Source organism: Phyllostomus hastatus, unplaced genomic scaffold, assembly GCF_019186645.2.
Source record: "Phyllostomus hastatus isolate PE091 unplaced genomic scaffold, TTU_PhHast_1.1 phas_contig_40, whole genome shotgun sequence".
NCBI lineage: Eukaryota > Metazoa > Chordata > Mammalia > Chiroptera > Phyllostomidae > Phyllostomus > Phyllostomus hastatus.
In genome coordinates, this window is record NW_025333872.1 from 77293210 (window position 1) to 77306026 (window position 12817).

The following is a 12817-nucleotide window of genomic DNA, read 5'->3' on the forward strand; positions in this document are numbered from 1 at the left end:
GGTTTTATACTATTTAGCTTTCTAAAAGAACATGTGACATATAAGTTTATTGCTTAGCATGCCCACCTTTGACTTCTGTGCATGTTTTCAGGAAGTTGCTATCTATGAAAATAAGGAAAACTACCTACATTCAAAATTTATAGACAGTGAATATGTAGACAATAGACAATACTATGACTTATGTGTAAAACCTATACTCAGAACACCATAGCATAATTGCTATCTATTTGTAATATAAATCAGTAATGGTCTCACAGATTAGCAGGAAGGCACGCAAAAAAAAAGTAATGACATATTTTAAAAGCCAGCTAATTGTACAGATAACAAGTGCTGCAAGAGCACAAAAGACGAAGTAACTGTTGAAGACTGGAGTACTTATAACAAGGAAGTAAGATTATCAGAAAAACTAAAGAGGTGGAAGACACCTTAGACAAGAACAAAATAAGAGAATTAAAAAGCAGGTAAGAGAATTCAATCTATTCTGCTATGGTGCACATTTCCTTAAATGAGCTCATGCCAAATGACTAAAAGGGGAATAATGAGGGTATAACATTCAAGCTGCTTTGGTTTATAAGGTTCCCGCCTCCATACTTCAATGTTTTGCATCACTGCATAACAGCAGCAGGCACAAAGTCCAATAACACCAAATGCAGACTAGACTAGACTAGACTAGACTATAATTGTAACTATATTGTAATACCAGACAGCCCCACATTATTTCTTTGGGTCAGTTTGTCCATGCGTTTTGTATTTGTGTGTGCTTACTGTTTGTTTCTCTAAGATCTGTAAACATTTTGCCTTTACAACATTACTCATTAGTTTAAAACTTTCTTACACCATACAAGGTCTGTCCAGAAGGTATCCAGAAATACAATGTGGAAAAGAGAAACATTTATTGAAGGAGATACAAGATATAAGAAGCACTGTACACAGGACAATGACACCTCAATCCCCTTCAAAGTAGGCACCTTGGGACCTCACACAGTTCTCCCAATTGCCATCAGCTACCCTGTTGTGTTTTCCTGAATTCCACTGACAGCCTGAGATCTCTCCCCTTTCAAAGGTGATTTTAGTTTTGGTAAAAGCCAGAAGTCGCAGACCGCCAAATCTGGGTTGTAGAGGGGATGAGTCACCTGGGTGATTTGATTCCGCCAAAATAATGTGCAAGATGTGATGCCTGAGCGAGCGTGTTGTCGTGATGAAGCTTCAGCCTTCTGAATGATCAGAATAGTTTCTGCAGAGGAATGTTCAAGCTTAATGCAAAATTTGATGCAGATTTGTTGCTCTACTCACCTAGTCATTTTGAATGTGACAGCCACACAGTACACATGCTCACTCAACAGCATCTACCGCCCCCACTGACTAGGTATAGTGAAGTCATCAGTGTTCACGCATGCACTTTCCAGTCTGCTCTTCTTGGCTGCCAGGTGACACTGATACTGTGGAAATCATTCTCCATATATTAACAATGGCTGGCTATCTTTCACACAGACCTCATATTTATATCAGGCTTTCACCTTTTAACTCTCATGTCCTATGTTTACTGGAGGAGTTATTAAGGAGTTAATGTATCTTTTCAAATGTACAAGAATTTTTATTAAGATGATTACTGTTTTTGTTAGTACTTCATAGGTTGAGTGGTCTGCCATGACCTTATGTTTTCCCAGAAGTTCTGTTATTTTTTAGCATACAATTTTTAAGACCACAAGGTGATCAATTTTCAAGAATGTGTATATTATGTGGTGTGTGTGTATATATGTGTGTGTGTGTGTGTGTGTGTGTGTGTGTGTGTGTGTGTGTGTATATATGTATATATAAATATTTCTACTTTCCCCTCGTGCAGGGAGAATATAATGCTGCTATTATACAGTCAGCCTGGCTAAACAGCAAAAAGAAACATCCTACTTCAGAGATAATGTTTAAGATGACCACTTTTTTCACATTAAAGTAGCAGAAGGAGGGAATGTTGTGATTAATCACATGACATTTGAGCATTATGTAATGATTAAGACTGATGGCTGATTTTTCTTAAGTAGTGGTACCATAAAATAATGGTATGTCTTATGATCTACAGCATCTTAAATAAAATGTGGTAGTACTAACAAATGTAAACTGGGCCATTTTGTGATTGGTAACTTACAAATTACTTTCCTGTATGAAATAAATGCTTCAGTTTAGCCTAAAAGTAACAAATACAAGTAACATGTACTTTCCCCAATTTCCTCTCATAGTTCTGATTAAGTGAGGCAAGAAATTAGATACTTCCCTCAACAATTATCACTTAGGAACCATTGATAGAGAAAGGGAAGTTGCCAATGTCCAGGCTACTGTTCTATCTCCTAGGAGCCATTTTGTTCCAAGGGGGTTCTTCTACCCCAAACCCACACACAAATCAACTCAGAAACCTATACTGTGGCCATTGTCTTAGAAGTAGTAATGGGTGGATTTCCAGGGCAGTGGGGTAGGAGGAAGACAGTTAGAGGGGAGAAAAATGTCCAAATATATGAAGTCGAAATGAGAGCCCAAAAGGTAACAAATACCCTAAAGAGAAAAGCAAGCGTGAAAAAAAAAAAGTAAATATAAAATGCTATTCCTTTCTAAAAAATTAAATGCTTCCTAAAAAACTGGGCACCCATTGTAACCTTTAAATTTAAGGCAATTTGACAAACATAAAAATTCAAACAATTCGAAATTTGACTCCTGAAATTGCCTAAAACTATTTCTTAAACACCTGAAAATAAAAATCATGTTAGGTACTCATAAAATATTTGGTTTTCTGGGTCTCTTCCACTGGAAACAGTTGGATTCAGTGGTGCTGGATTAGTGCAGGGACTCTGTATACTTAAAATCACTCCGGGCTGATTGGTATCTTCAGGGAAGATTAGAAAGCACTAGCCTACAAGGTTCCCCCTTCATCTGTCTCACCTGGAGACAGTCCACTTTGTGTCACATCATTAGTTACTTTCCTAAAATACCACCCCCTTACTCAAAAACCTTTAATACGCTGACCCTACATGCCTAAAGTTAGGAACCGCCTTGCACAATACAGCTCCTGTCTTCTGCCCTACTGCAGTTGCACCTACTACCGGAGTCTTCTCAAACACACCTCACTCAGGGGCCACTACTCAAGCACTGTTTGGTCCATCTAGGATGCCACTCTTACAGCCCTATTTACCAGTCCCAATCCCACCTCCCTCCAGAAGCCTTCCCATACTCCTTGAGGCAGGACTATTTCTTTACCCACCATACTGTTGTGCATGCTGTGTATGTATGTTATTTGAATGGGACTTTTAACTAGCTGCCTTATACCACACTAATTTATAAATTTTTTACAACAGGCTTTTTCTTACATGTTAATTAAGGCTCAAAACTGGTTGTGAGTTTAAATGGACTGAATAAGGATCACTACTGTTAAAATAACCATAGAAGTAGGCCATTAGACGGAGGTGGCTCTAAGGCTTTGCTGGCAAGTGGAAAACTAAGCCAGAGTTACTTCCTATAAATGCCTCTGGATTAAAAACAACCAACCACAAAAAGCCAACCAGGCTTTCCCAAATAATGTAACCACTTAAGCCATGGATAAGCAAATTAACTTCTTGCTTTACTTTGTGTCTTCTCTATAAAAACCTTGACCCTATCTCTTATAGTGGAGCACTACTGACCACTTGCAGTTTGGAGTTGCCTGATTCAAACTGTTGTCTGCTCAAACAAACTCTTAAAAAATTTTTCATATGCCTCAGTTTATCTTTAACACTTCTAACTGTATTAGTTGAAACAAAATTCAGAACTGTTCAAATAAAGTTTTATCTATAGGCTCTTTTTGCTATGTCCAACTCCTTGATGTAATGTTCAATACTCAGTATCAAAGTCAATTGTCCCAAAAGGGAAAGAAGTTTAACATTCAGAAATCACCCTTTCATGAAGAAAACTGTGTTTAGTGGAGTTGAAAAAATACATTTGCTAATGAATTATAGAAATTTTGACTAACTGATAAGATCACTCAATTATCAAAATTCATTAGGCCAAGAATACAGTCATCTCTTCAATGACAGTAGCTGCTTCTATATGAAAGTATCCTTCTAAAACTATTCATTTTCCATTAAAAATCACTTGAAAAATATGCCACTAAAAAGGAAACATTTCTGATATGATATTGCTATTTTATGCAGTCAGGCACTGCTTTGCAACAGGGATACATTCTGAAAAATGCAGCATTAGGAGATTCCGTCCATATGCAAACACTAGAGTGCACTTACACAAATTCAGAGGCTATGGCCACCCGACTACACACCTAAGCTTCATGGTATGCCAACTCCATATATGTGGTCTGTCACTGACTGAAATGTTGTTATGTAGTACTCGACTGTACATGTTTTGAAAAATTAAAACGACCCAAAACCACATGCTTAAGTTAAAAATACCAGTTTGTCACAGAAGAAATTCAAAACCATTTCTCTTGCTTTGATAAAATTGGTTGACATCCTGCTGTATACAAAAGTAACTCTCCAAGAGTCAGTCCATCCTGGATGTGAATCACACACAAGACACACATCAAGAGCTGGCAGAGACGAAGGTAAAATTCTGACCTCAAGAAAACTAGGCCATAAATGCAAATCTCAGAAAAGCACTCTCAGTATGCCTAACCTTGTGTACCCATAGCTAGTTACTCAAGATTAAGCATGATTTATCCAGATAACACTAGATAAATGAATGTGTTAACCTGAAATAGTAAGATGTTTTTCAGTAGTCCCTCTCACTATGAAGGCTTTCACACTTGTGCAAGCCATACTCAACCAACTTCCAAGTCCTGTAGACCTTAATGCCTGTAATTATCTCTTAGAACCTACAAGGGCTGTCCAGAAGTATCCAGACATACAATGTGAAAAAGAGAAACATTTATTGAAGATACAAGATACAAGAAACACTGTACAAAGAACAATGACACCTTATTCCCCTTTAAAGTAGGCATCTTGGGACCTCACACAGTTCTCCCAATCACTATCAGCTGCCCCATTGTATTTTCCTGAATTTCACTGACAGTCTGAAATCTCTTCCCTTTCGAAGGTGATTTTTAGTTTTGATAAAAGCCAGAAGTCACACAGCACCAAATCTGGGCTGTTAGGGAGGCTGAGACACCTGGGTGACATGATGTCTCACCAAAAAACTCTGCACAAAATGCGAAGCATGAGCGGGTGAGCTGTCATGATGAAGCTGCCAATGACCAGCTGCCCATAGCTGCAGCCTTCTGAATCAACAACATTCCGCAAAGGAATGTTCAAACTTAACGTAAACTTTGGTGCAGATTTACTGCTCTACTCGCTCAATCGTTTTGAATTTGACAGTCACACAGTACACATGCTCACTCTACCACCTACCACTGACTAGTACAGTGAAGTCATCATTGTTCACACATGCACATTCCAGTCCACTCTCCTTGGCTGCCAGGTTACATGAATGTCACACAACTGTTCTTGTTATATTAACAATGATTGAATTTTTTTCTGGGCAGACTTCATATTCCCAAATCCAATGCTATCAACGTTGTCCCAAACAAATGGTTCTCAAAGCAAGTCTCAGAATACCCCAGAGAGCATGTTAAAACAGTAGCTATACCCTACCGTCAGAGTTTCTGACTCTGGAGTGGGGCCAAAAATTACTTAAATTATCAAGCGATGCTAATGGTACATGGACTACATTTTAGGAACACTGTCTAAAACATCTTCACCTTTTCCAAATCAGTGTAAAAATCTCCTAACTAATCTACATACCTCCACACATGTATCACCTTCAATCCAGACTCTATTATATAGAAGAGATTTTTTCGAATCTCCTAATTATCACAGCTACAACATCACCTCAGTCCATGAACATGCCATGCTCTCTACTGCATTTACAATGAGTGATCGAATCAGTACTGTCAGACATCACTGTCACCTAGTTAACTATGACAGCGAATTTTAGGAGCCCAAAAGGGTTATCCTCAAGCTCTACAAAACGTGATCTTTTGAACCCCTGAATGAGCTTAAACGAATGCTGATTAAGCCACCTCTCTGCCTCTAACCAGCCTTCTTTAGTGTTTTGTGACACTAGGGTTGAAGTGTATGCGAAGCATGTTTCTTCTTTGACAGTTGGCTCCCTTTCAGGACCAGCCCTCAGGATGATGCTGAAGGAAGACTGGACAGCTAGAGGAGGAAAACAAATGCTCCTCTCCTTTTCGCTTCTTATCCACAGACTGTCACCCTAGCAACACTTCACCTTAAAGTAGTTTGTTCTAGTAATAGCAATTAATACCAGTGTGTCGTTTTCCAGAACTCCCAGAACCAGCTTACGAATGCCCCGCCCCCCACCTAAGCCTCAGACACTATAATCAGCCAGTTGTCTAGAACTGCCTTTTCCAAGGCTGAATCCCAGCTCAGAGACAGCGGCACCAGCCATGTCCTCCTCAGAGGTCTGAGTCCCAGCCCTACAGCCCTTCTTCCAAACTTCAAAGGTAAAGCAACAAAGCAGAACCCTCACAATGTAGGTCAAAGTCTCAGTTCTGAGGAGCCCCTCCACATGCTTCTAAGAGGTTGGTTTCAACCCCATCCATTTGTTCTACTAGGAACTAGGACAGTAAATGCTTCCTGAAGATACTACCTCCTTGATACTTTGGTTGTCCTTGTTGTATTTTTTGTTCTCTAATACCTACCTAGTTAACAACTTTTTATATTAAATTCTCTCTGGCAAAATAACTGATGCATTTCCTGTCTAACAGGATAATTGTAATAGTATAATTGTAAGAGTGTAATATTAAAGGAAAAGAGAAAAGGCCCTGATTATTTAGGCTATAAGAGAAAAGTATTTAAAAAAGAGCTATATGTATTTCATAGTAACAAGAAAAAATGACAGAAAGAGCAGAAGTACTAAGACAACTTCTAGAGAAACCTGTGGCTTTATAAAGAAAACGGGAATTCTATAAAGTCAAAGGGACATAGTTGGTCTAAAAAGTGATACAGGTTTATAGGATAACTCAGCAGACCACAGTATATTAAAGAAAAGACAGCCCTGGCTGGTGTGGCTCAGTGGATCGAACACCAGCCTATGAATCAAAAGGTCACTGGTTCAATTCCCAGCCAGGGCACATGCCTGGGTTGCAGGCCTGGTCCCCATTGAGCGTGTGTGAAAAGCAACCAATTACTGTTTCTCTCGCGTGTCAATGTTTCTCTACCTCTCTTTCTTTCTCCCTCCCTTCTTCTCTAAAAAAAATAAAATAAAATCTTAAAAAAAAAAGTCAGACTCTGAAAATGAAAATGTTAATCATATTACACCTTTAAAATTGAGGAAAATGAGTTTTATGAATTATATTTATACTGTACCTAACTATATTTCATTGTATCCCTTTATAACATAGTAAAATTGAGTAGAGCATTTTAACTGTTTATAGAGTGAACTGAAATTTGAAGATAGATGTATTGGTAGAGAAATTAGTGAGAGACAAGTCTGAATCAGAGAACATATGAGTGTTTTCTTTATACAGTGGCAATGAAGAAAACTTTTGGCAGATCCAACAGAAGAGGCAGCTCTGATGTGGAATCCTAAAGGACTTTGAACTCTAAATCACTCTATGGCTCCATGAGAAGTCTGAACTACATGTATCTCGTTTATCTGCCCAACTGTTTAACAAGAGATAGACTAAAGTACTATGCAAAAGAAATTCTGTACACAATACCTCAATGTTTCTAATGTTCAGGAGATTCCTGAAAATACATAATTAGCTGCTGTCCGCTTTCAGAAGTTTTAGTTTTAGATAAAATTACCATTTTAGTACAATTCAGATTAACTGCATGTTGCAAAGAATATTGGGAAAGCCAGTTTTCTAAGTTTTCTTCAAATTGTTTAAAGCTAAATCATGGAATCAAAACTTTAAATTCTATCAACAAGTAAAGAAATTATTTTATATACCATTAAAAGTAAATATATAATTACCTTTTTAAATGTTGTATAATATTACCGTCTTATGGAACACTCTAGTACTAGAATGACAGTAATACTCACTAAACATTTTTAAACAGCCAAGTAATGAAAATCAAATTATTTCTCACCTGTTGATGGCGAAATACAATAATCATCCTCTACAGACTGGCCATAGAGATCATCATCTTCAAAATCTAAAATAAAACCACGAGATAAATTCATTTTATATTCTTAGTTATTAACAAGAAAACATCTAAATTTTTTCCAAAAGAAATTAAATTGTTCATCAAAATTAAAGGAAACTGGGCTCTAATCAATGTGGCTCAGTTGGTTGGGCTTCATTCTGAAAGCAAAAAGTTGCCAGTTCCATTTCCAGTCAGGGAACATGGCTGGGTTGCGGGTTTGGTCCCTGGTTGGGGCGTGTACTACAGGCAAATGATTGATGCTTCTCTCCCTCTCTTCCTCCCTACCTTCACCTCTCTCTTAAAATTAAATAAATAAAATCTTCAAAAAAAATTAAAGGAACTTGGAATGTACACTTTTCAAAAAAATTCTAAAAATTTTACTTACATAGTAGGTATTTATTGACTCTATATATTTACACCTTTATAGAGACATACATGGTTCTTCAGTTTTTAAGCTAATTGGGTTTTATTAAGTTATTCCAATTTTTCACCTCATGTGATCAAAAAGTAATACATAATCCCACAGATTGCATACTTAGAATTGTCTCTCCAGTGTCGACAAACATTCAACATGAAATCCACACATTTTTTTTTCGCCAAATGCTCTGTATAACCAAAGCATTTATTTTTCATACAAATAACTAGTACAGGGTATATAATCAGACCATGAAAGCAGTTTTTCTTCATGTAAAACAAAGTAATCTCTATAAAAACCATTTATTCGACACCCCCTTGAGGTCATTCTGCTGTGGCTAATTGGCCTTTTTTTCTATTGACTAGAATATGTTTTTAACCAAATATCTCTAAGGCTGTTTCCTCCTCTTGGTTAAGGTTCCCACTCAAATGTCATCCATTTGCAGGCGTCTTCCTGGACCAGTCTGGGTGGAAAGCAGGAAGCCCCCCCTGCCACTTTCACTCTCTAGTGCACTCCTCCAACTCAAAGTCTTCGAACCTCTACACCTGTTACACTCCATGAGACCATAAGCGTCCTCAGTGCAAGACTCTGTCTAGCCAAATACCCGGCACATGTTTGGCACTAAATTAACACTTCATTATAAATTAATGAATCAAACCATTTAAAACAAAAAATTCACAAAGACCATAAATAGGTTTGCATAAAATATTTATTTATTCAACAAATAACACACTGACGCTATGTCATTTGGGGTAAAACAGCGAGTGACAGGCACAGATCTCAACAAACTTGAAATCTAACAGGGAACAGTCAAGAAAATGAGCAATTACAAAACCAAATGACATGTGTTTGACATGAGAAATACAGAGCTATTGGGAACACACATATGAACGACAAAAATAGAATTGGGAGTAGGGTAGTAGGGAAAGATCCCAGGGTTATTTAAACCAATTCCAAAGGATAGTTAGCTGGTTTCTGAAGGTATTCATGCAGCAAGAATGCATGTTCAAAGACTGAGACCATATGTCTATGGCAAAGAAAAATTACATAAATGCTACTATGGGATTAAAATATGTAATTCAATAAATTAGATCACAATCCTGAGTTAATGATAACTTATTAGTAAATAAATGAAAAGCCATCGACAAAAAAGTATTTTGAGATATAAAAAAACAACGAGAATCTTTTTTACTAGCTCAATTTTTCAATACTGAAGTTAAGCCTAAAAGTAACACAATATAAAAAGACAGAAAATCCCTTTCCTGGGATTTTTATAAAGTAGTTCTTTTTCTCAAAAAAATTTGGGAGTGTTTACTTCATGCCATCAGTGTGGCAGCTACTGGAGTAAATATCAAGTATGAACTTTGCTTTTCTGGAACTTTTAAATTAGTAACTAAAGCAGTCATGTAAAGTGCTATCCAAATTACAGTGAACAAAGCAAGAGTTAAATACAGGAACCAATGGGTTTTGGAGCACAAACTCTCTCCAATGAAGTTATATTAGTTTTGCGAATTTTTATATTATTCTGCGAGTAAAAGGAAAAGCTCAATTTGGAAGAAGAGAAATCAACTGAACTCATAAAATGAGCCGAAATTTTGTAAGCAGGAAAAGGGGATGACCCTCCTATGCTAAGGAATGGCTTGGGTATGATGTCATCAATTGTTCCCAAGAAACCTAGCAACCTAGCCTGGGGTTCCCAAGGCGAGAAGAAACTTAGCACTCACTCCTTCAGGCCAAGCACTTCTCCAGGAAGCCTTCCTCACAGAGAACTCCTACTCGAACTCCTCTAACTCACTCTGAATAAGGTGCTTGCACTTCCCTAGCTTCCATGGAACTTTGTGAGTACTTTTTGAACCATATCATACTCTAACCACCTGTTACTTGTGTATCTCCTCCTGTTAGACTCCCTCAAACATCTTATCATTGGTCCCCAAAGCTTAGAACAGTATTCTAAGCACTCAATTAAAGTTGGTTAAGGAAATGGTATTTAATAAATTACTTTATTAAAGTAATTAGGCCTCTTCATGTCTTTATAGCATATCTGCAAAAATATCTCCCAGGCTAAAGTCATTTGCAGCTAACAGTGGTCCATCCACATCCAATACCACCACCCACTGCAATACTTAAAACAGCCTCCATTGTGAAATGAACACTAGGAACCTAACTAACATATGCCAGTCTGAGTTACCCTCCAAATGTAGCTCAGTGTGTTAGCTACCTTCTACTATGGTTAAGAGCATAACAGATGTTCTGCAGTAACCTTCTGGGAGAGCCAGTAATAACCACCAACATATTAAGCACACTACATGCTTTGCACTTTACAAAGCAACAGGTCTTTATGCCTCTTCTGTACTCGATCATATTTGTCATCATTTTAGTTTGTATGACACTTAGCGTGGCCCATAATTATTCACTGCACAGAGATGTTGTGCTTGTTCTTAACTAATTCTTCTTTTAAACTCCTAGGAAATGTTCATATGCATCTGCTTTTACTTCATTTTTTTAAATCAGTAAGTCCTTTACGAAGCCCTCTTTCTTCTATTATTGCTTTTTTTTCCATTCCAAAATACGTTTATATTCAGAATAATCAACCAAGAATTCGGTATACACCTAATATCATCTAATAGACTTATTCTTTGGGCCTTTTTAATATGTATCTTTTCTACCGTCTCCTAAATTTCCAATTTAACTTGAAACTCATAGAAAATAAATTAACCAGTTGGTTTAAGCCAGATTCGGTACTTAATATGTATGAAAACAAAAAGATTTACTGTGTAAGTCGAACATAGTAGCAGCAAACAGCTGAATATGTAACCATTAAGTCAATCTGTGTTTTACAAACAAGCAACATTTCATGGGCATTTTTGAAAGGAAGTTAGGGGGTCGGGAAAAGGAGCTAAAAGTAAGCAGTGTATTCTGGACCTGGGAGATAACAATGGGAGGAAGAGGTGTCAATGCTTACGTGCATAAATAACACCGGGTCCCAACCTCGCCAAGTCCTTCCCATATGACGCCGTACAGGACCTCCCCCATCCTAAGTAAGATCAATCCCATAAGGCAGAAGTCACAGCATAAAACAACGCCATTCTCTGGCATGCAGATGGCCTATTTTCTCCAACTGATGTCTCAGTTGTTCTGACTTCCAGGCACACACAACTGATCAGGAACTCAGAGAGAAACGAGAATGCCAATAAGCTGGGATACCAGCTGGAACGGAGAAAATGACATCCGGCATAAGCCTGCCACCTACCTTCATCGTAGTTATAGCCTCGAACATTCCTATGTCGGGCCATGGCGGCGAAGAGGACGGTCGCCACTGCCCCTTACAAAACACCGGCTCAGAAACTGATAACGCGCCAACTGCAGCCTGGAGAACACCTAAACGCCATTTTAGCTTCCGGCAAACCTCAGCGCTGAGCGCCTGCGCACGCCCGACGTCTAGTCTGCGCCCTGCGCAGGGTCAGCCGCCCGCCTGGGAACGCATGCGCACTCGTGTAGATTGGGGTTGTGTTTTGGCGTGGCCCCGCCCACACGCAAGTTGACTGACGGAATACCGAAGAGGCGGGTGTCCACGGGTTGCAATTTGTTTATTTGCACCAACTGTTACTAGTCAGTGTCTCATTCGTACACACCCGCGTTCCAGATTATTTTCCAAATTTGGTTTCTGATAATCTAGTGAAAATGTTGTGTGCGGAATAAGAGCCAGCATCCTGTCTTTTACAAGTTTCACCTTTGAGGCCGCTTTAGACCCATATAATAAGCACTAACAAACTTGTATATATTTTTTAACGAATTGGCCCAAACCTTAGATGAGAAAAACATACTCTTTAAGTGCATATATATGGTTAAATTGAGAATCTGGCTACAATAAATCACCAGGCTTTCATGATTCATGGCTTCATGTACACGAGTCCTTCATTAATACCTCCAGTAAACCGTCTGCCCTTGGCTGTCTAAAGGATTATCTGCGTCATAAAAAAAAAAAAAAAGGATTCACTGAGTATTCATTTAACACATAATCCTTTGTAACATGGTAAACTATTAAATATAGCTTTTTAGACATAGCACATGTAAGGCCACTTACGGAAATGATTAATGTTGATCAATTAATCTATAACCTGCTATTAAATGTCCTCATTTCTTTGAACACAAGTGAATCAAGCTATGTAAAAAACAATCTCATTATCTTACTGAACAAACTACCCTTCAATTTTAGCTTGTGTTTTTGAAATGATACTTTACATAAAAGATAAGTTCTCAAAAT

At 38.0% G+C, this 12817-nt stretch overlaps 1 protein-coding gene across 2 annotated transcripts in view; it reads right to left on the minus strand.

The window, feature by feature from the left end:
• Positions 1-12009, minus strand: part of HBS1L (HBS1 like translational GTPase) — an 85742-nt gene extending 73733 nt beyond the window's left edge. The window contains exons 1-2 of one of the 2 annotated variants that reach the window (XM_045842776.1): positions 11804-11990; positions 8082-8147 (exon numbers count right to left, since the gene is read on the minus strand). In XM_045842776.1, coding sequence (XP_045698732.1) covers positions 8082-8147; positions 11804-11846 — 109 coding nt within the window. In that variant the 5' untranslated portion in view covers positions 11847-11990. Of the gene's footprint in view, positions 1-8081; positions 8148-11803 lie in introns of both variants that reach the window. The other variant, XM_045842777.1, reaches the window with a different exon arrangement.
• Between the last annotated feature and the right edge of the window lie 808 nt (positions 12010-12817).